The sequence below is a fragment of the Neophocaena asiaeorientalis genome, unplaced genomic scaffold (assembly GCF_003031525.2).
Source record: "Neophocaena asiaeorientalis asiaeorientalis breed wild unplaced genomic scaffold, Neophocaena_asiaeorientalis_V1.1 scaffold124, whole genome shotgun sequence".
NCBI lineage: Eukaryota > Metazoa > Chordata > Mammalia > Artiodactyla > Phocoenidae > Neophocaena > Neophocaena asiaeorientalis.
The window spans coordinates 14,867,708-14,894,858 of NW_020174135.1; the positions used below are offsets into that span (position 1 = coordinate 14,867,708).

The 27,151-nt window shown below is 43.9% G+C and overlaps 1 protein-coding gene across 15 annotated transcripts in view; it reads left to right on the forward strand.

Moving 5' to 3' along the window:
• The window catches only part of CCBE1 (collagen and calcium binding EGF domains 1), a 246,096-nt gene that overhangs the window by 177,289 nt on the left and 41,656 nt on the right, over window positions 1-27,151 (forward strand). For 5 of the 15 annotated variants that reach the window (XR_003004499.1, XR_003004498.1, XR_003004500.1 and 2 more), the window contains exons 3-5: window positions 14,496-14,548; window positions 24,067-24,201; window positions 26,478-26,630. Coding sequence is in view for 12 of the 15 variants with exons in the window: in XM_024754899.1 (XP_024610667.1) it covers window positions 14,496-14,548; window positions 24,067-24,201; window positions 26,478-26,630 (341 nt within the window). In the remaining 3 variants the exon portion in view is untranslated. Of the gene's footprint in view, window positions 1-5,716; window positions 5,971-6,613; window positions 6,749-6,829; window positions 7,047-7,071; window positions 7,333-10,191; window positions 10,564-14,495; window positions 14,549-14,792; window positions 15,125-15,158; window positions 15,780-21,748; window positions 22,004-24,066; window positions 24,202-26,477; window positions 26,631-27,151 lie in introns of those variants that run through there. The other 10 variants (XM_024754906.1, XM_024754909.1, XM_024754910.1 and 7 more) reach the window with 10 other exon arrangements.

The following is a 27,151-nucleotide window of genomic DNA, read 5'->3' on the forward strand; positions in this document are numbered from 1 at the left end:
GGGATTTTTTTCCGGGTGGGTGGTGGGGGTGGGATTAAGGGTATACAGTTTTTGAACCATATTTCTTTTTCTCTGATGAAAAAATACTCATAAATGGAATATTTCATACTACCATTAATAGTTTTGCATAAAATGGATAATTTCTTAGAGACAGGGAATTTTTTTAAATCAACCTCAATGGAGCATATAAGTTACATTTGATAAAATGCACCAATTTTAAGTGGACCGTTCTATGAGTTTTGACAAAGTATACACCCATGTGACCACAATGAAGGTACAGACATTTTCATCACCCTAAAATCCAGGGGAGACATTAAAGATCACCCTAGTCCAAAGTCCTTTGTTTCCCGGAGTGGGAAGCAGAGACCCAGAGTGAGACAGTGACTTGCTTGAGCGCTTATGTCTAGTTGGTCAGCTTCCTTGATAGCATTTCTCTCGCCAGTCCTTCTCTTTGTCTCTCTGGCTTCCTTACTCGATACAGTTCTTCCGGGAGGAGGTCTCCCCAGATCACGTCCTTGGGACACGCCTTCCCCGCGCATTTTTTGTTGTTGTTTTTTGCGGTACGCGGGCCTCTCACTGTTGTGGCCTCTCCCGTTGCGGAGCACAGGCTCCGGACGCGCAGGCCCAGCGGCCATGGCTCACAGGCCCAGCCGCTCCGCGGCATGTGGGATCCTCCCGGACCGGGGCACGAACCCGTGTCCCCTGCATCGGCAGGCGGACTCTCAACCACTGCGCCACCAGGGAAGCCCCCCGCGCGTTTTTAGCCAATAATCTTCTTCACCTGTCCCTCTGAAGACCGTCTGTAGCACACCTCCACCCTTACCATGTGCTTGAGCTGTGTAAGGCCTCAGACATCCTAAACAATTATGTCCACAATGAATGTCATTAATACTTTCTAGTCTTCCCCAAATTTGTGCTATAGAAACTTCTGTATTTAGCTCTTTTCCGATTTAACCTGCCTTGGTTAATGGTGACCTCATCCTCCAGACAGCTACACTACAGTCAGTCTCTAGTCTCGGACGTCTCTGTTTTCCTTATTCCCCACATCCAGTGTGTTAGGAAATCCTATAGATACTCCTCCAACATTTCTTTAAAATCTGTTCTCATTTTGCAATTCCCACTGCCCTGTTTTAGCCCTTCGGAATCTATCGCCTGAAATATTTCAGTAGCCTTTTTAACACCTTTCTGTGCCTGCATCCTTTTCTTGCCAATGTCTCAACTGGGCCTAGACCGTGGCTCTCTGACCTACTATTAAATAAGGTTGAGACTTGGGAGGCACAGCCTAAAGGCTGTCTGAGGATATCTTGAGCCAAGGACAGGAAGTTTTTTCCCAGAGGGAAATTGAGATCGCAAGACAGAGGAGCTGGATCAGGGACCAAGCTGGAGAAGCAAGACTGGTAGGTAGTGAGCGTGGGAGCCCCTTCATATGGGGCCTGCTACATCCTCTGGGACAGGAGCCACTCCAGTGGGCCACACACTTCTGCAGCCCCTGAAACGGACTTCATACTCTTGCCTCTGTACCGAGAGAATACATTTTACTCGTGTTACGGTGCTTTGAATGCTCTGTCCTGTGTTATGCGGAATCGTGTGTATATGTATATATATTTCTCCCACGTTCGTTATCTTCAAGGACCACATTAAAATCTTAATCATCTCCACATCTTCTGTAACACCCACATCATCTGTGACACCCAGGTCAGGGCAGAGGTGGCCTCTGGAGGCCTGCAGTCTGGGTTCATGTCCAGCTCAGCTACTAATTTGAACAAGTCACTTAAATATTCTGGGCTTCAGTTTTCCCATCTGTTAAAAAAAAAAAAAAAAAGAAAAAGGAAAAGGTGGTTATGAGAATTAAATAACCTATGGAAAATGCTTGGCTTGGTGTGTAATAAGCTCTCAATAAAGTGGTGGTTGAATTAAGTCAAACTTAATGTTTCCAGTTCTGAATTAATCTGAATTGAAATTTTTAACGGGACATTGGATCATTATTTATGTAGTTCGGTGTCTTAAATAGAAGATCCCTGCTCTCATCTGTAAATGATCTGGAGGTAGCAATCCCACTTTTGGTGTTGTGTGAATTTCTCCCTGCAGTGACTTAGACCTGAAGTAATGTCAGTTGTATTTTGTTTTCCATAAGGGATTTATGTGTGTGCGCTATGGGATATGTCAGGTCATGATTAATCGGGTTCCTTCTGTCTTTCAAAGACATTACAAGTAAGATCTCTAAGACTTCCTCATTTAATTCCCAAGTGACTGACCCCAGGCAGAAGTCTGAATCAGCAACTTGTGTTTACGTGTTCCTGTACCGAGCTCTCTCTGGAAATACCTCATTTACATGGTGAAGTGCAGGAAAGGGGGCCAAGCAGCGCCGGTGAACTCTATCCACTGGGTGGAAAGAAGGATCGTAGCCCTGTGAAAGCAGAGAGTTCTTTAGCTTTGGGTAATTTACAAGGAAGGTTCAGACATTTACATTTCAAGGGTCAGCATTTCATAAGGCTCAAGGGCTCCATGCACAGTTGCTGAGCAGAATAAAAGGCTGTGTCTTCTCTAAGCGCAATTTGGGTTACTAACTTTGCATTTCAGTAGTCTTTCTCCCCTGACTTTATTTCCTTCAGTCATTTTAGCTTTTGGGGGGGGGTAAAGGTGGGTGGGAGCAGGAACTAGGCTCCTATAACTGAAACCAACAATAATAGCTTAAACAAGATAGAATTTTGTTTCTCTTGCACGAAACTGTTCAGGCGTCCTTAGCTCGTATGGTGGCTGGGCGACATCGTGCGCTTACCTCCTTGTATGTGATGCACCCATTGCTGACGTGTTGATCTCATTGTCCAAGACGGCACGCCGCCTCCAGTCATGCGTGGGCCATTCCCACTCGTGGGAAGGTGAAGGGGGAGGGTCGCACCCCTTCCACTTGAGGGTGACACCTGAAAGCTGCACGCATCAAGGCTACTCACATCCCGCTGGCTAGGCTTATTCACAAGGCCGTACGTGGTGGATGAGAGGCTGGGAAATGGCTCCTTTATTCTGGGTGGTTATGTGCCCAGCTATAATTTGGGGTTTTGTAACAAAAGGAAAAGAAGAGGAAGTAGAGGAGGGGGAACAGCTAGCTATCTCTACCTCAATAATGACTTTCTGAAAATGCAGCTGTTGTGGTTAATTTGAGGCTTTTCCTAGGGAAAAACATAGAAGGCAATATATACTTTTAGGCCAACCCTGCCTGCCCACCACACCCAGGCCCGAGGGAAGGCGCAGGATTCTGTGGGCCCATGTTAGCCTGTGGTGCACCCACCCAGGAGATGAGCCCATGTAAGGGTAGGGGGTGGTCTGTGTGAGCTGCCGGTCCAAGCCTTTGCTTGTGAGTATAAATACACTTGACCCTTAGACAGCGCGGGGATTAGGGGCTCCAACCCTCACACGGTCGAAAAACCCCCTGTAACTTATAGTCGGTTCCTCTGTATCCGAGAATTCAACCAGCAGCAGATCATGGACTACTGTAGTATGATTTACTATTGGAAAACATCCTCGTATCGGTGGACCCACATTGTTCCAGGGTCAGACGTAGATGTCTGAAAGTCAGTAGAAAATTGAAAACTTTTAAAGAGAAGAGCCCGTGGGCCTGCAGAGTATATTATCCCCAGTGAAACACAGTTAATTGTGGGGTGTTTTTTTGGGTTGTTTTTTTTTGTTGTTTTTTGGCCACGCGCCATGTGGGATCGTAGTTCCCCGACCAGGGATCGAACCCGTGTTCCCTAATGGAAGTGCACAGTCTTAACCACTGGACCACCAGAGAAGTCCCAAAACAGAATTAATTTAGAAACTGGGAAGAATTTTTAAAGAAATTCTCATTAGTGCCCTCGAAGAAATTCTAGAGAAGGATCGCATCTTAAAATAACAAGCCCTGTGGACCAAAGAACATTTGGAAAGAGGGAGGCAGTGTTTAGAAACAGGCTTATGGGTTATTTGCCTTTGAGCTCTGGCTCCTTCCAGGATGCTATTCTATCCCACGCTGGCAGTGAGAAGTTAACTTTTTCCTCTGAATTTTAAAATATAACGTCTTCTCTTTACGAAAGTAACACCTGATGATTATACAAAACTTAGAAAATACAGGCATGCAAAATGAAGGCAGTTTCGCTGCCTGGAAGTTTGCAGTTTAGGTGTCAGAGAGGTGAGAGTTGAGATCCTGAGGCTGGGTCCACCTTTGAAGAAGAGAAAAGAGGGTGTTTCCGTTGTGTTATATTCATCCGGGAATATAACCAATATTTTATAACAACTTTAAATGTAGTATAATCTATAAAAATATTGAATCACTATGTTCTACATCTGAAACTGATATAACATTGTAAATCAACTGTACTGCAATAAATAAAGTTAGTAAATAACCAAAGCGACAGGAGTGAGGAAACGAAACTGCAGAGAAAGTCCAGAGTGGGAAGAGAAGGAAGGAGGAGCAGTCAGGAAACTTCTGGACTGCCTTGGAAACCACCGCAGATGATTTGTATTGCTTCATTTATCATGAATATTTTAGTGCCTGAAGATAGGATTTTCTTGATGAATGCTACCCTAGAATATTACTAATAACATTGAGGTGTTTCTAGAATGCTTAGAGAGTTTAGAATAAAAAGAAATCAACCACTAGGGCTTTGGGTCCTACGGTGTCATTGCATACGATGAACCATGTTGCTGCAAGGAATAATCTCCACTTTCCAGGCTGTGTCCATGGACAGTGACCCACGGAGTAGGACACGATTCACAGCTATCAGCGCCTCGGAAAATTAGCAACCGTGGGAACAAATGTGAGCAGAGCTGCACTGGTTTAAATGTGTCCCCCAAGTGGGGGAAATGGTTCCATTAAAATCCTCCCTAAGGCAAGCCTATTACACCAGTTACTTGAGGTGCAAAAAGAATGAACATCCTATTAAATAGCACGCTAAATCCCTAAAGCAATTGCTTAATAAACACTGTATATTGATTCCAGGTGACTTGGTCAAAAGCAGTTGGGTTGAAACCTAGTTGGTCCAGTTTGTCCAAAGTATAACTGCTCAGTTTCTGGGTAAAGCGAGTCATGCTGGCTGCCTATCTGCTCAGACACGTTCCCGAACGTGACTCCTTACCCAACTTTCAAAATCACAAGCTTCTGAAACTGTTGTCAAGCCTGGCGTTAGAAATGTACCAGACCACCCTGAAAATCCCTAAAGACCCCTTTATTATTTTATTTTCTCTTACTACATACAAAATCAGTACCTGGTCGTTACAGAAAAATCCGGAAACACACAAAAACGAATATGAGGAACCCTCTTGTAGCTCACCCGCATGAAAAGAACCACGAATACACAGTGTCTTCATTTTCACTGTAAAAATTTCACCACCTGTGTATATATAAGCATATACATAGATACAAGTTTGTTTTATTTTGTTTTTCACAAAGATAATACCAAACTACCTTTTCCCATTTGTTATAATTTTTTATTATGTTTCAGAAATGATCAACTTATCACCTGATTAGGGAAAAGGCAGTCAGCGAACAAGATGATAACGAAGGTTGATGAGGTAGAAAACTCATTTGGGGAGGCAAGGAAGGAGGAAAAAATGTGTGAGAAGGGAGCTGGGGTGTCTAGCGTTGGCATCGTTGCAAAGAGGAAGTTAATCAATCGCAAGTTCTTATCTCTTTAACGTCAGCCCTTGGCTGAAGTCCTTGACCCTGGGGTCTGAGGAACACTGATGTACCAGGGAGATAGGGAGACGCTGGCAGGCACATCACGTGAAGGTTCCTGCACGTGTTCTCAGCCTGCAGCCGGGGCTTTTGTCCACACGTCCCGCCTCTGCAGGGCTCCAGGGTCCTTGAAGGTGGCCAACACAGTGAGGACACAGCAGGAAAACCACATTTCCTTCTACATTTTCCAGTGGACTTAACGTATGCCAGCACGGTCCTAAGCTGCATCTTAACTCATGAAATCCTCCCACCAAGCCAATGAGGTGAGTGCTATTACTTTCCCATTTTACACAGAAGGAAATCAAGTTAGAGGGATTTTACATCGCTTGTCTAAGGCCCCACAGCTGGAAAGCAGCGGTGCGTGGATTCAGACCCAGGTGGTACATCCCCAAGGAGCAGGGTCCTAACTACCAGCTCTTCCGCTTTTTGGGTAGGTGCACGCTGAATGTTTGTTGAATGAATAAATTATCACTTGCAGCCTTGGAGGATAAATACCTTTTGGTTATAACTTTAACTCCATCTGAGAATAACCTTTTCACACGCGCTTAAAGAAATTTTTTTTTCTGTAATTCACACAATTAAAACCCACGTGAAACCATGACCAGGGTGTTCATGGTTAGAGGGATCACTTCAACAGTGTTCCTTCCTCACTTGATCATTTTGTGTATATGTGGTAAAATATACATAATATAAAATTTACCATTTTAGCCATTTTTAGGTGTGTAGTTCAGTGGCATTAAGTACATTCACATTGTTATGCAAGCATTACCACCATCCACCTCCAGAACTTTTTCATCTTCCCAAACTGACGTTTTTGACCCATTTGTAGCCTGTGTCGAAATTTCCTTCCTTTTTAAAGATGAATAACATTTTGTTGTATATATATACCACATCTTGTTTATCCAGTCATCTGTCGATGGACATTTGGATTGTTTATACCTTTGGCTATTGTGAAAGATGCTGCTATGATCAGATATCTACTTGAGTCTGCTTTCAGTCCTTTTGGGTACATACCCAGAAGCGGAATTGCCGGATCATGTGGTAACTCTGTTTTCTTGTTTTTTTTTTTTTGCGGAACCACTAACTGTTTTCCTCATTTGATTTTGGCCACCAGTAATTGTGCATAGAAGAGCAGATTATACCTAAAATACTCCTTAGGAGTCTTTTAATATCGTCACTGAGATTTGGCGGTAACAAGCTTATATGTAGATGAATAAAGAGGTTTGTTTGGGTTGGCTTGTTAGTTTGCTGATGCCATAGTAAACATGATATTACTCCATTTGCCTGGGAGGAGCATTTTCTGGTTAAAAGGCTGGAACCAAGCATGTCTAGCTGGGAGGTGAGTCACTTCGTTGGGCTCTGTTCTCAGGTCATCTGGTGTGAAAGGAATTCTAGTAGCTCATACAAAGTCGTGCAAAGCTCGATAAAAGTTTCCACAAAGGAAGAAAGTTCAAAGGAAGAGAGGAAAGCTTCCTCACCCTAAGGAGCTTGACCAAAAGATCCAGGACCACTATTAGATGCTCAAGCCTTTAATATTAGCCCCAAGGGATCCGTGGTCTGTGTTCTTCCTGGCAGAAGTTTCTCATGGGCCCCCGGCTCGGGCATACCACAGTGCGGTTGGGCTGGTAAGAATAAACGATGTAACTTGGCTGTACGCTTCCTCTGTCTCATCTGTCTTCATTTAGGACTGACTAGTTGAGGATGTGAGGAACCCACCATCTGTCTGCCTTTAGAAGCCATCACCAGGAGGGCTTCACTATCTTGGAATGAAATATTAAATTGGAAGCGTTCTTTATTTTTTTAATCTTTATTTTATATGGACTGTAGTTGCTTTACAGTGTTGTGTTAGTTTCAGGTGTACAGCAAAGTGATTCAGTTATACATATACATGTATCTATTCTTTTTCAACTTCTTTTCCCCTTTAGGTTATTACAGAATATTGAGCAGAGTTCCCTGTACTATATAGTAGGTCCTTGTTGGTTATCTATTTTAAATACAGTAGTGAGTATATGTCAATCCCAAACTCCCAATTTATCCCTCCCTCTACCACCTTCTTTCCCCTTTGGTAACCATAAGTTTGTTCTCTGTGTCTGTGGGTCTGTTTCTGTTTTGTAAATAAGTTCATTTGTATCATTTTTTTAGATTCCACATATAAGCAATATCATATTGATATTTGTCTTTGTCTGACTGACTTCACTTGGTCTGATAATCCATGTTGCTGAAAATGGCATTATTTCATTCTTTTTAATGGCTGAGTAACATTCTGTTGTATTTATGTACCACATCTTTATTCATCTGTCAGTGGACACTTAAGTTGCTTCCATGCCTTGGCTATTACAAGTATTGCTGCAGTGAACACTGGGGTGCATGTATCTGAAAGGGTTCTTTAAAAAACATTTGGGAACTCTGTGTGCCTGGGCAGAATTATCTACTCGTGGGTGGGTTAGGTGCTACTTGGTATTCTAGTCTGGAGCCTCTTGGGTACAGTTTTCCAAAAGAATATACCTTCTGCCTCTTGCCCAGTAGGCAAAGGGTATCAGGCTAACTTCTTCGGTTTGAGGTGGGAACAGGATGTCTAATTTCTCATGAGACTTTCAGGTCAGCTTGCTTTCTTCTGGCCTCCACTTTCCTCAATATCTGGCATCTCCAGTTTCGACGGCTTACCGAGGTTCTGCAGGGTAGGTTGGCTGGTCTCTCCATGATCACCTCTTCTAGAAGCACTCAGGTTTGAAGTTATCCCACTTTGCAAAATCACTTCCCATCCTTCTGTCCGCAGGCTATGTTCATATTCAGCTAACCCTTGAACAACATGAGCTTGAAGTGTACAGGTCCACTTAATACACAGATTTTTTTTTTCTCTTTTTCTTTCTTTTTTTTTTTTTTTTTTTTTTTTTTTTTTTTTTTTTTTTTTGCGGTACGCGGGCCTCCCTCTCCCTGTTGTGGCCTCTCCCGTTGCGGAGCACAGGCTCCGGACGCGCAGGCTCAGCGGCCATGGCTCACGGGCGCAGCCGCTCCGCGGCACGTGGGATCTTCCCGGACCGGGGCACGAACCCGTGCCCCCTGCGTCGGCAGGCGGACTCTCAACCACTGCGCCATCAGGGAAGCCCACAGATTTTTTTCAATAAATATTCAACGCACAGTCGGCTCTCCACATCTGTGGACAGATACGGAGCACCAACAGTATTTATTGTACTCTGCCATTTTATAGAAGGGGCCGCAGTGTCCGTGGATTTTGGTATATCGGGGCCCCTGAAACCAAGCCCCTGCAGTTACCGAGGGACAACCGTGTTATGGTCCAGAGTTAGAAAGGTCTCCTAAATCCATGGGATATGAGTTTGCATTTTATTTCTTGTTCCCCTTGTTATTTGGAGTTAACTGGTGAAAGACGATGACAAATATGTTACTTTTCTATCATCTTGAAATCAGAAATCAGAAGTTTCTCTCCCTCCCCTCCCTTCCCCTTCTGTTTCGTTTTTGGAAGAAGAGATGGCATCTGCCATTGACTAAGAAATGGAAGAAAGACATGAGTCATGAGAGGGAAGCATCTGGGAAGAGTTGCTTTTGCTGTTTTCTTGCTGCGTTCATAAAGCTGCGACTCAGAACGCCATTCTGATCCCGAACCAGACCCTGTTCTAGGCACCTTTATTTTATTATCTATAATCCTTGTTAATCCTATAAAGCAAATTTTATTGTTCATGTTTTATCCGTGAAGAATCTGAAGCTCAGCAAGTTTAAGAAATGAGCCCAAGGTCACATCCCGAGCTCTTTTAAAAATTTTATAAAAAATTTTTATTTTTTGGCTGTGTTGGGTCTTCGTTGCTGCCCGCGGGCTTTCTCTAGTTGCGGTGAGCGGGGACTACTCTTCGTTGCGGTGCGCAGGCTTCTCATTGCGGTGGTTTCTCTTGTTGTGGAGCACAGGCTCTAGGCGCGCAGACTTCAGTAGTTGTGGCCCACGGGCTTAGTTGCTCCGTGGCATGTGGGATCTTCCCAGACCCGTGTCCCCTGCGTTGGCAGGCAGATTCTTGTCCACTGCGCCACCAGGGAAGCCCACATCCCGAGCTCTTCAGAGGTCAGAGGCAGAATTGTAAGCCAGGTCTGCTTAACTCCAAAGCCTTTGCTCCATCTAGCTTGGCACCAAATTCTCTAAAAAGTGTAGTTCTTTCTCTCATGTTTTAAAAACCCTGGTATATTTGGTGCACGTCTAGGCAGCTGTGCAAAGGAAACCTCAAGTAAATCTTACGAAAATTTACTGTTGCCTTGGAGCAAGTGTTGAAATACATCTTGCCTACTAGCTCACTTGACCTTTCGAGGTCCCTTCTTCTGGCCCTCTAATTCTGTAGGCAGTGTTGTTGTTTTTTTAATTCTTTTCGAGAATCTGGTAACTCACAACAGACAGTTGGATGATGAGATCCCTGTTATCTTCATTTTCCCGATTTAGTTTTTCCTTCCAAAAGCTTTCACACACATTTGGCTGGTGAGATATATTTCTGGCTGCATAGTTTTTATTTATGATTTTTTAATGTGTGTTAATACTCAGGGGCACCCAGGGGAAACATCCACAGACTTTCCTGATTACCAGATGTCACCCTTTCTATGTAACAACCATCTAATCGCCACTTCCCCTTGCCAAGAAATGAGAAAAGCATTTGCATTTGGAAAAACCACGTTGTGACAACGTGAAGCGTATTAAGGACTGCCTCCCCTGATTCCACATGAGCTTTTCCTGTCTTAGTTTGTTTTCTAAAAGATGATAACCGCACAGCCATGCTCGCAGTTAGATCTAAAAAGTGTCTGTGCTTGCATAATGAGGAGATTTCAGTTCGGCTGGCTCAACTTCATTATACGTGAATTATGTTGTAAGTAATCTCTGAAACAGTATAACATGTATGGCCAGTATTTATTTTGTGATGCTTTGGACTCTTTCATTGTTTATGTGGTGATTTATGATTGATGGGTGTTTAATATGCAAAATAATGCCGTGTTCCCGGGAGGGTACAGTGGAGCCTCCGACCTCCTCCTCTAGAGCAGAGAGAGTGTGTTAGTCACGCAGTTAAGAAAAAACAGCCAAGGGAGGGGGGGCGCTTCCCTGGTGGCGCAGTGGTTGCGAGTCTGCCTGCCGATGCAGGGGACACGGGTTCGTGCCCCAGTCCGGGAAGATCCCACATGCCGCGGAGCGGCTGCGCCCGTGAGCCATGGCCGCTGAGCCTGCGCGTCCGGAGCCTGTGCTCCGCAACGGGAGAGGCCACAACAGTGAGAGGCCCACGTACCGCAAAAAAAAACCAAACAACAACAACAAAAAAAACAGCCAAGGGGAAGTTAGTTCTTCGCTGAGCAGATATTTAAATGAAGCATGTCCATCCTGAAGCTCAGATTTTCTGACAGAGCTCCATAGCCTCTTGAAAGCGTATCAAATCACTATGTTATTCAATTCCATAAAAAAGGAAATGACAGGTGACTTTTGGCTCCACTGTGTGCATGGTCCCAAGCCCTTGAAATGCTCAGGACGGTTAGAGTGCCCAAGTTTAATGTCTTCGATGTAGAAAAACAGATTATAAGGATTTCATCCATTTGCATGAACTTTAAAATGCCATAGAACATCTCAGAGGCAATACCCTTAGATGTGCCATTTAGGTAGAAACAAACAAATAGAACCATATGTTTAAACGTGGTGTTATACTTGAGATGTGTCAAAAGCACGTGTTTTGCCCCTCCATCCAACTTTCTCATGAATCACTCGAGTTTCAAATCATCTAGCACACTGCTTCCTCCTATAGTTTTCTGTAGGACAGCCTTAAGTAATACAGTAATATCCGTGAAATTTTAATGAATGCTCTGTTAAGCCAGTTTTCTTTTTGGTTGTTAGGAACTTGGACTTTCTTTTTTTTTAATTAATTTTATTTATTTTATGGCTGTATTAGTTCTTTGTTGCTGCACTCGGGCTTTCTCTAGATGCGGCACATAGGGGCTGCTCTTCATTGTGGTTCGCAGGCTTCTCATTGTGGAGGCTTCTCTAGTTGAGGAGCACGGGCTCTAGGCACCCAGGCTTCAGTAGTTGTGGCACGCAGACTCAGTAGTCGTGGCTTGTGTACTCTAGAGTGCAGGCTCAGTAGTTGTGGACCACGGGCTTAGTTGCTCCGTGGCGTGTGAGATCTTCCCGGACCAGGGCTTGAACCCGTGTCCCCTGCATTGACAGGCAGATTCTTAACCACTGCACCACCAGGGAAGTCTAGAACTTGGACTTTCTTAAACCATGGAAAACTAGGCAGAGTTTATTTCATAGAATGTAATGGTAGGTCTTCTACCACCGTTACAAATAATAATCATCATAAATTTATACCCCACAGGCTTTTCCTGTCACGTAAAATTACAATGCGGTTGCAGATACTGGGGAATTAGGTCTAACTGGAAGACTCTGGACGTTGCCCCAGATTGCTCATATCAGTAAATTACATATACATAAGTATTTCCTTTTAACATAAAATATGTCAATGAGAGATTATAAAATAATATATAGTGAGTGGACAAGTACAGGCAGGCAAATGTATCCTTTGTTGAGGGTGGGGTTGAGCTTAGCGATTTCACTCAGGTCTGCTTTGGGAGCATCCCAAATGCCATTGTTTTTATAATGGAAGCCCACTTATTTTGCTTTGGAAGTAGGATTATCTGCTGCATCTGGGCTGCACGTGAGACGTTACAGGAAGGAATGAGGTAATACTGCTAAACCCACTTAGGCATCAGAATGTTCTCGTACTAGATGTGATGTTTATAAATTGTATAAAGTAATAAAAATTTTAAAGCTTGGGGAAGAGATTGCTTAAGTTTCTCCTATGAGTGGTCATTCACTCAGCAGACCAGTTCGCAAAAATTGATTTGACCAGTAAGATTACACTGACTTGCAAAAGTAGAAAATAATGCTGTTATTAGAGACAGAAGGTCTTTTCTAGTCTGGTCGAAGGTTCTAGCCATTTGATGAAAGTGGAAACTTACTTTAAGACACAGATAATGCCTAATTTTCCACATCAGTGGTTTGTGCCCCTGATTCATATATACAGATGACATGTTAACACAGGTGGCATGATAGGTTGCAGGTGATATGCAGTTCCTAGCTGGTAGATCCTATTTAACTTAATCCCTTTCAGTTCCACCTGGAAGGCATATCCAAATGCAGATGAGTCAGAATGACATTGCGATGAGAATAACCTTGAGTCTGATTTCTCTTAGGGTTACAAAGAAGAGTATTTTTAATGGTAGTTTAACCACTATAGTCAACTCAAAATATCTTGGTAAGTTCTTGAGATTTGCAGATTCCCAGGGCCCTGGTTAATTCTTGCTCTCTGATTTAACATACACTGATGTTGGAAGTGGTAAAGGGAAGCTTACTTAGAAACCAGCTGGGAGTGAAGGGAAGGGAAAAGTGACGGAGATTGGAGAGATGGAGAGCTGAGATTTCCTACTTTTTCATTCATTACAAGTATATCTTCCTTTATATCATTGAACATATAGTTATATGTTTGCGTCTGATAATTCCAACCTCTGGGTTATCTTAGAGTTCACACCATTGATTGTCTTTTCCCTTGAGAATAGGTCACATTTATACACGTTGTGTTGTAGAGACCCTGCATCCTGATATATTCATCCAAAGAGTATTGATATTTTCCTTTTAGCAGACAGTTAACTTGATTAGACAAAAAGTGAAAACTGGCCTGTAGAAGTGGCAGCTCAAGTCTTCATTCAGCCCCTTTTGTCTTTAGCTGAGATGTTTTGGATCTGCTTCTCACACACATGGGTTAGGGGTTACCAGAGACTTGGACAGAGTTTATACACAAAATTCAGGGCTCTCCTTCTCTAGCAGTATCCTTTCCAGGATTCCTTTTCAGTTTCTCATGACTCTGGATCCCAAGGCTTTGTCCTCTGTTTGACCAGGCCAAAAAAATATTGCAGGTTTTCTCTCAGACCTTTAACTTCCACATGGCAACTGTGATCTGCAGACAGGATAAAGCCCTAAAAAGCAGGAAAATTACCCTCTGTCAGTCCCTTGTTGAAAATCTCAGCTCTCCTCCTAAATCTGTCTGCTTTAACTCTCCAGAATCATCAGGTAGTTGTTTGCTTCTGTTTTGTCCGGAGTTTATTGTTGTTATCCGCAGAGGGGGCAGGTCTCTTAGGAGGTCACAACTCCATACCAGAGATATGATCCCTACAGTGGAGATTTGCATTTTGAACTGATGGCACCATTTCTTGGGCAGAGATGTAAGTCTTGGATGTTTATGTTAAAATTTGCCTGTTAGCCGTTCTTAAAATTCAGATATTTTAGGTATCTTTAGGTACCTTATGTGGTACAGGTGTTTTCAAAAAAAAAAAGAGGGGGGGGAGTCAGAATGCTTGGGTTCCAGTCCCAGGCTTGCTAATAATTAGTTACCTAATTATTATATGGTAATTATCAATCATTATGTTATAATTAGCCTAATGTTACTATAATTAGCTCATATAATTAGCAAGTCAGGTGAATCCTTGACCTGTAGCATGATAAGCCACTAATCATCTAATACAAAAATCTTGAAGTCTCAGGGTTAATTCACTTCATAGGATTCAAAGGATTAATGTCCTGTATTAGGTGGGGAAAAGGTGTGGTCATACGGTTGGTGATAATATTTTTTCTTTTTATCTCAGATTCCCTCTACCCTGACTTTCCTTTATGCCTCAGTTCTTCCTGGGCACAAGTTATTTCATTCAAAATCGCTAATTGTAAAGAATTTTATTTTTAACATATCACATTTTGTTTGTCTCTTAGGCGGAAGTGCTGCAAAGGGTATAAATTTGTCCTTGGACAATGCATCCCAGAAGGTATGTAATATAATGGATTATATCTTCTCACCTTGTTTACGACTAATAACCAGAGGTCTGTAAAGTTCAGATGTACACGGAACGTATGTATGTTATCGGTGCATGCGTGTGTAATTTCTCTCTCTTTTTGGCTTTAAATTCTTCTAATGCCAATTTGGTTATACATGTCAGGCTCTATCTAAATCATTACATAGCATTTACATGTATATTGAGTAATTCCTGTATCTCTGGTTTTGTGTTGTAGAGGCTATGATTCCCTAGTCAGTATTTCACGCACAGTTAGAACACCGCCATCTTCCCCAGCCTCTCTACCTGCTTTTCATCTGCTAAATGTGGAGCCCCTTGATCATCAGCAAACACTGCTCAGCCCAGCACTGAAGACACAGAGTGTTGTAAGACGTGGGCCCAGCCCTCAAGCTGGGAGACAGCATGTGGATGGCATGGAATCAGAGAGACCTGGATTTTAATCATGCTTCCACATTGCTGTAATCCATTTGCACTGCTGTGACAAAAATACGTTAGACTGTGTGGAGGCTGGGAAGTCCAAGAGCGAAGCACTGGAAAGTCCAATGTCTGGTGAGCACTTCCTGGTTCATAGACAGCCATCTTTTTGCTGTGTCTTCACATGGTGGAAAGGGCAGGGGAGCTCTCTGGAGTCTCTTTTATAAGGGCACTAATTCCATTTATGAGGGCTTCACCCTCGTGATCTAATAATCTCCCAAAGGCCCCCACCTAATACCATCACACTGGGGGTTAGGGTTTCAAAATATGAATTTCAGGAGGACACAAACATTCAGCCCATAACACACATCCTGCTAGCTATGACCTTGGGCACATGACTTTCTAAACCTTAGTTTTTGCTGAAAGTGTTAGTACTTGACTCATGTGGTGGCTTTAAGAGGATTACCACATGTAAAGTACTTGCAACAGAGGCTGGCTCTTATTAAGTGCTTGGTAACTCGTGGTTCCTGTTATTACTAACAACTGCAATATGCATAGTAGAGACACGCGTATAGCAGAAGGGGCACATAGTCCCAGAGACCAGGGCGGTCAGAGGTGGTCTCGAGGAGGTGAGGAGTTTGGAGCTAGGTTATGAGGAAGGCTGCACAGGACTTAGACAAGAAGGAGGAGGAGAACTGTAAAAGATTCCAGGCAGAGCACTGATACAGAAAACACTAAGAACTGTTGGAAGAGCATGACATGAGTGTGCCCAGGGCTGGGCTGGGGACAGGTGAGTAGGTAATGTGAAATAGTTTCCTTCACTGTTGGCCAAGAATCCAGGTCTCTCTAGTGGACTTGGAGCCCAGCCAAGCTAATAATGTTGCATTATCTCATAGGGAGCAGTTTCTTTATCAGTTAGAGATAAATGAATCCTTCTTATTTATTGCTCTCTTTTGCAGAAGAGATCATTAAACCATAGCTGTCAACTCTGAGAAAGCTGCTTTAGGAAGGCTGGTTAGGAAATCTCTTCATATACGTTGGTTTATATTGGTCTCTCCAAGACGGAATTTCTCACTACCAGCTAGTTCTGTTAGAGCTCGGTGGGAAAAAAAAACACAGAGGTCAAAATAATTGCATTCTTTTATAAGCCAGCTTTTCTCAGCCACCAGCTGAGTCCTTTATGTTTCAATTTTGCAGATACAGAAAGATAATGAAGTTTAGGCCCATCAATTTAAGATCCCAGTGAAGGACCTTGCCCAACCTGATTAAAAACACATTACATGGATACTACATGCTTAGAGTTTCTTTAAATGATAGGTGTTGTGGTTTCAAACATCTAAGCCTAAAACCAGTCTCCCTCACACTGCAGTAAGACGTTATCAGCACCTAAGATTAATGGAACTTAAAACTGAATATTTCCAGGAAAAGTGGTCCCAAATGCTGAAAGTTGCTTTGCCGTAATTAACTCTGTTCTATTGCTTTTCACTAGAACACTTTTTAAAGTTGATTTGTTTTCCTCTGTGGGAGTAAGTCAGTGTGTGTGTGTGTGTGTGTGTGTGTGTGTGTGTGTGTGTGTGTGTGTGTGTGTGTGTGTGTGTGTGTGTGTGTGTATGTTTATGACTAAAGGTATCTTTCATCATAAAGGTTTCTGTTAACCAAGGACGCAAAGTGTAGGATTTCAGAAAAGATGGTGTATTGGTCACAATTCTCCAGAGAAACAGAGATTTATTTTAAGGAACTAGCTCCCGAGATTGTAGAGGCGGGCACGTCCAAAATCTGCAGCGTAGGCCAGCAGGCTGCAGACCTCAGGAAGAGTTACAGTTTGAGTCTGAAGGGCCATCTGCTGGCAGAATTCCCTCTTTATCAATGGAGGGCCATCGTTTTTCTATTTAGACCTTCAACTGATTGGAGGAGACCAGCCCACAGTGTGGAGGGCAATCTGCTTTACTCAACATCTACTGATTTAAATGTTAATCTCATTAAAAAAAAAAAAAATCTCTGCAGAGAATTCTAGAAAAATGGCCAGATATTTGGGTACTGTGGCCCAGCCAAGTTAACCCTTAAAATTAGCCATTACAGATAATAGGAAGAGACTAGAATTTCTAAGCAAATATGCTAGCGAGTAGAAGCTGCAATTTAAAAGTGTTGTTGCCTCATTCATTTAAGTGTCGCAACTTGTGGCCTGTGAGCCAAATCTGGCCCACCACCTGGTTTGTAAATAAAGCTTTATTGAAGCACAGACATACCCATTCACTTCAATATTGCCTATGGCGACTTTTGCCCTGCAACAGCAGAGTTGAGTAGCTTCAACAAAGCCCTGCAAAGCCAAAAAGTATTATCTAGCCCCCTTTACAGAAAAAGTTTGCCAACCCCTGCCATAAGTGTTATCTACATTGCCCAGGGGGTAGGGTAATCAGATTTGTCCTAGTTCAGCAACTACTAATTGTACTTAAACTGTAGGAAGAGAATAGTGCTGGTTGCTCCAGGGGACACAGTTCCTTTCAGATATCCAAACAATCATTAGAATTAATAGTAAAAGAAGCTAAAATGCAGGTCAGGCTTTGACTAGGTGTCAGGCACTGTGCTTAATGCATCATCCAGTTTAATCTTCCTAAAAGCACCATGAAGCTGGTCTTATTGTTCTCCCTATTTTACAGGTAAGGAGGTTGAGTCTTAAAGACCTCGGGATCACAGAGAGTGGCAGAGTGGGGACGGTTGGCTCCAGACCCTGGGCTCTTCATCACACCACTTCATGCCTCCTAGAATAGAGCCTGGCACGGAGTAGGCATGCAGCAAATATGGGAGAGCAGGATCGAGTGCTGTGGGGGTTGGTGGGATGCAGAAACTAAACTCTGTTGAGGACTTCAAGGAAGTCTTCTTAAAACAGTGACGTTTGCATTGAGATTTGAGAAACCAGATAGGGTATCAACGGTAATAAAATGCTGAGAGTAAGAGTGGAGGGGTTGATTGGACATTATAAAGGGTGAAAACAGAATAAACAAAAATGTGACAATAAGCCATGGATGTGATAAGGGATGATGGGGAAGAGAGTGTATTCCTTACCAAAGTGTAAGGAATTCATAAATGAGTCTTAAGGTTGGAAGCGTAGTCTCAGGGATAGAACACCAGACCTCAAATGCAAGAGTGAGCCATTTATATTTAATGTTGATGAGCATAGAATCTACAGGCTTTTTGAGCAAGGTGGTGACACTCACAGAGCTATACTTTCAGAATATTACTGGCCTGACGGTGTTACATAGAGTGGACTTAAGAGGGAAGAATCTTGAGATGAGCATTTACAAGGGAGGTTCTGAAGATCTGAGTTAGAATGGTACCAAGAGAAATAGGACAGGTGAAAACAAAGAAACTGTAGAGGGAAAAGCTACAGAGCAGGAACCTGGTGGTCTCTGGAAAACCATCAAAAATGGAAAGTTGGGGCTTCCCTGGTGGCGCAGTGGTTGAGAGTCCACCTGCCGATGCAGGGGACACGGGTTTGTGCCCCGGTCCGGGAAGATCCCACATGCCGTGGAGCGGCTAGGCCTGTGAGCCGTGGCCGCTGAGCCTGCGCATCCGGAGCCTGTGCTCCGCAACGGGAGAGGCCACAACAGTGAGAGGCCCGCGTACCGCAAAAAAAAAAAAAGGAAAGTTGAATAAGTTCACTAACCTTGCTACCTCCAGAAACCCCACAAAGTAGGGCAGGGGGAAGGTGTATTGTGGATGCGGGGGGTTCACAAAAGACATATAAGCCCACAAAAACAAAGAAAAAGGAAGAGGAGATAACAGCAACAAAAATTTGGAATCTGGAGAACAGAGAGGTTGTAAATAACTTAGCAAAATGGGAAAGATGAATCCTTAACCAGCATCAGGGGAAACTAAGGAGCAATCAATTTACACCAAAACAAATACCAGAAAAACTAGAAGTTTCCAGAAACAGAGGTACGAGGAAGTGAAAAGCAATGTCAACACAGAAGGATTGACTGAAAACCTGTTTAAGAGGAAGTCAGACTCCCAGAACTTGTCCTTCATTCCACAGAGACAGAATATTGCACCTTCCAAGACCAAGCACAAGACCAGAGATGTATTCTTTTGAGAGGGTACTTGGAGGCTGTTGGGACTGAGGGTGCCAGTCAGAGATGAAGGTAGGGTTCTGATAATGAAAATGGAAGGATTTAGTAAAGGATCGATCATGCATTAAATGTTGAAAAACTCAACCTTCTTCTCCACTTGAGTTCCAAAAGTTCCTGGCTTTACTGTCCGGCAAGGATTTGGAAATGTCTTCTGTGTATGTTCTGGATGACTCAAGAAAGAAGTCCTAAAGAGGGCTTCCCTGGTGACGCAGTGGTTGAGAGTCCGCCTGCCAATGCAGGGGACACGGGTTCGTGCCCTGGTCCGGGAAGATCCCACAGAAAAGAAACGAAATTGAGTTATTTGTAGTGAGGTTGATGGACCTAGAGTCTGTCATACAGAGTGAAGTAAGTCAGAAAGAGAAAAACAAATACCGTGTGGTAACACATATATATGGAATCTAAAAAAAAATGGGTTCTGATGAACCTAGGGGCAGGACAGGAATAAAGACTCAGACGTAGAGAATGGACTGGAGGACACGGGGAGGGGGAAGGGGAGGCTGGGATGAAGTGAGAGAGTGGCATGGACGTATATACACTACTGGATGTAAAATAGATAGCTAGTGGGAAGCAGCCACATAGCACAGGGAGATCAGCTCCGTGCTTTGTGACCACCTAGAGGGGTGGGATAGGGAGGGTGGGAGGGAGACACGAGAGAGGGGATATGGGGATATATGTATATGTATAGCTGATTCACTTTGTTATACAGCAACAACTAACACAGCAATGTAAAGCAATTATACTCCAGTAAAGATGCTAAAAAAAAAATTTAAGCCCAGTGTTTATAAAGTCTACCACATGCAAAGAGCTTCTATTTAGCTGATTTTATAGCCTTCTCTTCAATATTTAGCTAATTTTATAGCTTTGCTTCTACGTAGCTATAATTTTTTTATATTTTAGCTATTGTATTTAACCATGAATCAGTTACAGCAGACGTCCAAACAGGAAAAGGATCACCAGTCATTAGAGGAAAACCTACAAAAGAAACATACAGGAAAAAAAGAAAAAGAGTCTTAGAGAAAACACCACACGGAAAGAAAACTTCAAAGTAACTACCATTTATATGTCAGTGAGTTACAAAAATGATATAGCATCCATGGGGCCAGAACATGGTGTTATTAAAAAAAAGATCATTCAAAGAAGAAATAAAGAATCCTTGGAAATTAAAAGCATGATAAAATGAGAACAGGAAAATGGTTGGGAGATGAGATTGTGAAAATCTCTCAGGACCTGGAGCAAAAGATCAAAGAAATAAAAAATAGTAAAAGAAAAGTATGAGACTATTATTAGAGGACCAGTCCAGGGGATGCAACATCCAAATAAGAGTTCCACACAGAACAGAGGAAGAAGAAGAGGGTAAATCATTAAAGATATAATTCAAGAAAATTCTCTAGAATTGAAGGATATGAACTTCTAGGTTAAAAGAGCCTACCAAAAATTGAAGGGGTCCCACATAAAGACATCATTGTGAAATGTTAGTACCTTGGGGCAAAAAGAAAATACTAACATTTTTCAAAGAGGGAAAAATGAGATTTGAAAGATCAAGAATTAGAATCTTATAGAACTTATCCATAGCAGGACTGAAAGCTACAAGACAGGGGAGCAGTTCCTTCAAAATTCTGAGGTAGCTCAGAATATAAACCTAGAATATACACCTAGCATTATATACCCTAACTAGCCATAAGGGTTGAAAAAAGACATTTTCAGGCACACATGACTTCAAAACTTTAAATCCTGTAAGACCTTTCTCAGTCTCTCTCCTCTTCCACCTTGCTCACTCTCCCAGCCCTGTTCTCAGTACTTAATAAGCCAGCAGCCAACAAGGCAGAAATGTGGTTTCCAGAGTACCAGTCACAAAGTAGCTCATGGAAATGGAAGTCTGAAGCTAAGAGAGAAAGTTCACTACTACCCCCCAAAACATACAAAACAATTATTATTTTTTATTGAAGTATAGTTGAAGTATTGTTAGCTTCAGCTATACAGCAAAGTGATTCAGTTGTATATATATCTTTTTCAGATTCTTTTACATTATAGGTTATTACAAGATATTGAATATAGTTCCCTCTGCTATACAGTAAATCCTTGTTGTTTATCTGTTTTATATGTAGTGGTGTGTATCTGTTGATCCCAAACTACTAATTTATCCCTCCCCCACTCTTTCCCCTTTGGTAACCATAAGTTTCCTATGTCTGTGAGTCTGTTTCTGTTTTGTAAATAAACTGATTTGTATTATATTTTAGATTCCAGTTGTAAGTGATTATATTTGTCTTTCTCTGTCTGACTTACTTCACTTAGTGTTATATGCTCTAGGTCCATCCATGTTGCTGGAAATGGCATTATTTCATTCCTTTTTGGGGCTGAGTAATATTCCGTTGTATATATGTACCGCATCTTCTTTATCCATTCATCTGTCGGTCGACACTTAGGCTGCTTTGCATGTCTTGGGTATTGTAAATAGTGTTGCAATGAACATTGGGTGCATGTGGTACTAGATAATTACTTTAATTCCAGGGAAAACAAAAGGGTCTTCAAGAAAGGATAGGGAATTAGAGTATACTTCCAGGCTTAGCAAAAAATAGCTTTTATATTGTCATTATACTGCCAACACTGAAGACTTATAAAACCAAAATTTCAGTGTAACGACAGGGGCAAAATGCAGGAGTAGGAAGCATGGACGTGGTTGAAGAAACCGTGATAAAGCTGAACGTGTCTCGTCCATGACTGGAAATCCATAGAGAGTATTCAGCACACAAAGGAGGAGGAAGCAACGCAAGCTGGCCGTTTAGAGATGCAGAGGGAAATCATAAAAGACTCAGCCGCAGGAGCTGGAAGTGGTACCTCAAGGCAGCTGGAATGAGGAGGAAATCAGGGCTGCTGTTTCTCAAAACAGGTCTTTTTCTTTCTCTTTCTTTCTTTTTTTTTTTTTTTAGCATTTTGTTATCTTTTTTTAAGATTAATTTTTATTATAGTTGCTCTACAATGTTGTGTTCGTTTCTACTGTACAGCAAAATGAATCAGCTATACATACACACATATCCCCTCTTATTTGGATTTCCTTCCCATTTAGGTCACCACAGTGCATTACGTAGAGTTCCCTGTGCTCTACAGTATGTTCTTATTAGTTATCTATTTTATACATAGTATCAATAGTGTATATACGGTCAATCCCAATTTCCCAATTCATCCCACCACCCCCCACCCCTGCTTTCCCCACCTTGGTGTCCCTACATTTGTTTGTTCTCTACATCTGTGTCTCTATTTCTGCTTTGCAATTAAGATCATGTATACCATTTTTCTAGATTCCACATGTATGTCAGAAAGAAAAACAAATATCGTATATTAACACATATATGTCAAAACAGGTCTTAGTGAGCCTAACAGTCAACACGGGACTCCTGACTCTGCCCCTTTCTTCCCCTCCCTCCCTGGCAGCTGCTGGATGACGGGTACAGCTGGCCAAGCAGGGCAGCCCACAGCCAATCACGGCTGAGACCTTGCTCTTGAGCAAAAAGAGCACAGAACATGGGCTGCCTAGAGGTGATGCTTCAGTGAAGAAAACGCATTTGACCAGGGACACATGCAGGAAGCGCAGCCCTGGAATCACATCTGTGGGGAGGAGTATTTAGCAAGGGCCACCCTCCAGGTCGTTCCTTGTCTCGCTGACCCCACCCACATCAGGGGCTGACAGCCCACCCATTCCACTTTCACATGTGGCAGAGCAAAGCCAGGCTCACTCTGTTTTCAGCAATAGTTTATCTGTCAGCACCTGAGGGAGACAGTGCAGTGATGAATGAGATGCTGGGTCTAGTCTGGAAGTAAATGTTCAGTCCGAGCCTCCAGACTTAGAGCCAGAGTCCCTTCAGAGGCTCGTTAAATATTAGTTTGTTTGTAAGGACTGAGAAAAGAGGAGATGCCCTGGTTCTCGATGAATAGAGCGTCCACCCCAATTTGCACAGACTTAGAGCTGGAACGAGATCTCTGGCCATTCTGCCTCACCCAGACGCTGCTCACCATGCAGAATCGACCCTCCCCCACCCCATCTGCATGCCTACAGCACAGAGACATCAGTCAGCCTCCCTCAGGCTCCTCCCAGCCTGCCTGACTTCCAGCACCGCCCCACCCCTCACGTTTGGACGCCAGTGCCCATCGCCAGGGCTGGCTGTTCTTCAGTATTCAGCTGGAAGGAATTCCTCGTCTCTCCAGCAGTTGGGAAAAAGAGGAAACAGGCCCCCAGGTAATTCAGCAGAGCCTGGCCACCTAAAGCTTCTTTGCTCTCTGGATGAATGACAAAAATCAACTACTGAATGCACACTATAAAAGGGTAAATTTTGTGCTATGTGGATTATATTTTAATAAAGGTGTTCTATTTAAAATGAAAAAAGGAAAGGCAGCAAAAGAGAAATACAGCGACTCTTGATCATGGTGGAAATCCTCAAGTAGATCAATTTTTAGAAAGAATAAACATGAAAGTTAATACCTGTAAATTGACCCTCCTGAATTTATATGTGTCCAAGCAGCAAAATCTCCTTTTACCGCAGGGATTGCATACTTCGGTTTGAAGATCTTTGCGCTAGATGAATTTATTTGAGGTTACTTTTACATGGTAAGCACATTCTTCTTGCATAGATTGTGCCAATCAATACACCATTAAAGTTTGCAGTGATGCTCTTATAGAAAGAAAAAAATAAGGATGGTGAGGTGACCCAGGGAGTATCACAAGTGATATTTCCATTTAACATTGAGATTCTGAGCACTCAGTTACCCATTGCAGCCCTCCTGCAAGATGCCCCGTGGCCTGAAGAGTTAATTCCCTCTACACATAGCGGGTCACACCACCGTTCCCCTTGAGCGGAGTGCAGCCTGGACAGTCTGTTCCCGACCAGGGCTGGGTGGGCCCCGCCTCCGTCTAGTGAATGACTGTGGTGGTTTTGAGTTCACACTTTTCTTTTTCAGATTATGATGTATGTGCTGAGGCTCCCTGTGAACAGCAGTGCACAGATAACTTCGGCCGAGTGCTGTGTACTTGTTACCCAGGATACCGATATGACCGGGAGAGGCATCGGAGGCGGGAGAAGCCGTACTGTCTGGGTGCGTTGGTGATGCGTGTTATTTCTTGGGTCCTGAGGATGTGCTAGATTCTGATGATTCTTTTGAACATTCTTTATCGGTGGGGACCAGCTCTCAGGAGCCACTTGGATGCCTCCCCTTACATCCTGATACTTGTTGGATGGAGTTGGGTTGGTACTATTCTAGGGGTCACAAACGCTGACCAAGGGATTCTTCAGGGAATGGGTACCAGTCAAATCCTAATTGGCAGTGAGATATAAGAGCAGGAGAAGGGGAATATTACCAAGTGAAAACTAGGATAAGGTGAAACAGAATGTAAGTGGGCAGAAATGTGAAAATGCAGGAAGAACGAAACAAGAATAAGCCTCCTCTCAGAAGATGACCCGGAAGAGAGACTGGGAAAGAGGAGGTGTCTGTATGGCAGACAGGCTGGAAATGACTCAGAGGGAGCTGAGGCCAGCCCCCGGGGCACAGCTGAGCAAAGCCAGCATCATCCATCGCCACCAGCTTGCTCCCTCCCCCCTCACTCACTAGGCTTCCCAGCCCTGCACTCCTTGGGTGTCTGAGGCAGGTTTATGGTCGTTGGACCCTGGAACTGCTTGTATCAAAGTGTGGTCAGTGCATGTCTAAACTGTCTCAGAAACATCTGGGCTTATGGCTTAAAAAAAAAAAAAAAGGTTCCTGGCCTCCCCTCGAGACTCTGAGGGTGGATGCAGAAATCTACAGATGCATAGATGCACAGTGAAGTTTGAGGATGAGCTCAAAGGTGAACTTAGGAGACTGCAGAGGCATCTGGATAGAAAATAAACCAGCTGTGACGAGCAGCCCCCTTCTCCGTCCCAGGGGGTCTCTGGAGAGCACCATTTAAGAGAAGTTCTAGGTGTTAGCTCTCCTGGTTTCTCCCCAGTGGCCCCTGGCATGGCGCCCCCCACTGAACAGGAATGGAATTGAGACCACCAAGCAAACGGAGGGGGACCCATGGACTCTCCTGCAGAGAGCACCGTAAACCCGTGTGTACCACGATCCGAGGTCCCAGGTGCCAGGGCTCTGATTTCAGTTGCGGTAGCTCTGGTACCCATTTCTTTTCTTTGGGGGGGCTCGGGGACCAGCAACACTAGCAGTCTGTTAAGAGTCCCACCTGTTTCTCTCTCCTTTCAACCTTGTCCTTCCCCCTGTGGACAGTAGAGGCAGCCTTGCCCTTAGGTTGAAGGCAGGGGCACGTGGACAGACGTGGTCAGCCTGAGGAATTGCAGAGGAGGCGCCAGCTGTGACCGCTTACGGGTGACATAGTGTGAACTGCCAGGGGAACATCCAGATGACCACATGCCCCTGGTGGGCACACAGGCCTGCCAGGGGTGGGTCCCAGGCAGCTTGTCCAGGGAGTGGCTGGGATGTTGTCGGCACCCTGGAGCGCAAGGTTGGGCTCCGTCCGCTGGCCACATGTGCACAGTCTGGGGCTGTGTGTCCTGGCCGCCACCCGGTATCTTCAGCCAGTGAGTGGGAAATGGGTTTGGGCCTCCTTCTCTTCCCCTGCTGGGAAATGGCTTTGTTTCCACCCGTTCAGTAGGGGGGCAAGTCTGTGATGTGCACAGTTCACGTGGACTTTCTCTGGTTACTTGTTTGATGATGTCGTGGCTCATTTCCACCACTCAGGAGGGGTCTGTTTGGGTCTTGGATGGGGCTGAAATTTCCTGGGGAAAATGCTCTCCGTTAGACCCATTATGACTATTTTCTTTTATCAGAAGTGCCTTTTCCCAGGTATCATCATGTCTTCTAACTGGGAAGGAGCCATTCCTAGTGGCCTTAGGTCACCACCATGCTGTTAGGAACCTCTGGTCGTAAAGGGAACATAAAAACCCTCGGCATACTAGGGTCTTTGCAGGAAATCATTTCTACAATAGTCGTTTTCCAAAATGTGTTGCCATCTGTTATCTCATTTCGTCTTCCAGGGAGCCCTGCAGAAGTATTTAGGGCAGGCTTCACTGCCATGTTCTATAGTGAGAACTTTGGAGGCCAGCAGTGCCTGCACCAAGCCACAAGAATTGGTGGTGGCAAAGCCACAACCAGGAACCCCATCACTGATCAGTTTGTAACCATGGTGACACTGCCTGAAGTGCTCTTGTCACGAATGGCCCACATCTCTAGCTTCCTGCTTTGTTCCAGGCTTCGGTGACGGAGGTCTGGCAGAGTGTCCTTTGCAGACATTAACAGAAGGGCCAAGCCTAAGGTCGCCTGTTGTGTTGGAAGTGATCTCTCTGAAACTGTCTTAGTGTTCTCTGCGTTTGGTTCAAACCCAGATATCGACGAGTGTGCCACCAGTAACGAGACGCTGTGTGCGCACATCTGCATCAACACCTTGGGCAGCTACCGCTGTGAGTGCCGGGAGGGCTACATCCAGGAGGATGATGGGAGGACGTGCACCAAGGGAGACAAATACCCCAATGACACTGGTGAGTAGGGCAAGTAAAATTATCCCCCTAATTGGAGGGAGGGAGGGGAGGGATGGGCAGGCAGGCACTTGGAAACCCAATAGGCTTCCTCAGGAAGCAATGGGCAGGAAGGGGCATTTGTATGAATGGTAGGTGGGATCTGGGTAAGAGAAAAGTAGAAGGTCAAACCCCTAGAGAACTAGTGAAAGAGCTGCCTGCTAGCAGCAAGGCGTGCGGCTGGTTTTGTGCTGGGAGAAGCTCTGCACCAAGTGCGGAGGTGTGGTGTGCTCGTGGACAGATCGGTGGAACTTAGTTACCAGCTGAGATCAAACAAGGAGCAGAGATGAGGCCAGAAACACGGGGTTCTCTCAAGGAAAAAAAAGGGGGGGCTGAATAGAAACATGAAACACTTCTATGTAACGCAGCAATCCATTTCAGCACTACTGAAAGTATAGTCTGTGGCCCCGTGCCTACCTATGAGCTGTTATTTGGTTCATGTTCAGGTTAAAAAAAAAACAGAAGCTGGGAGTGTTGAGAAGCAC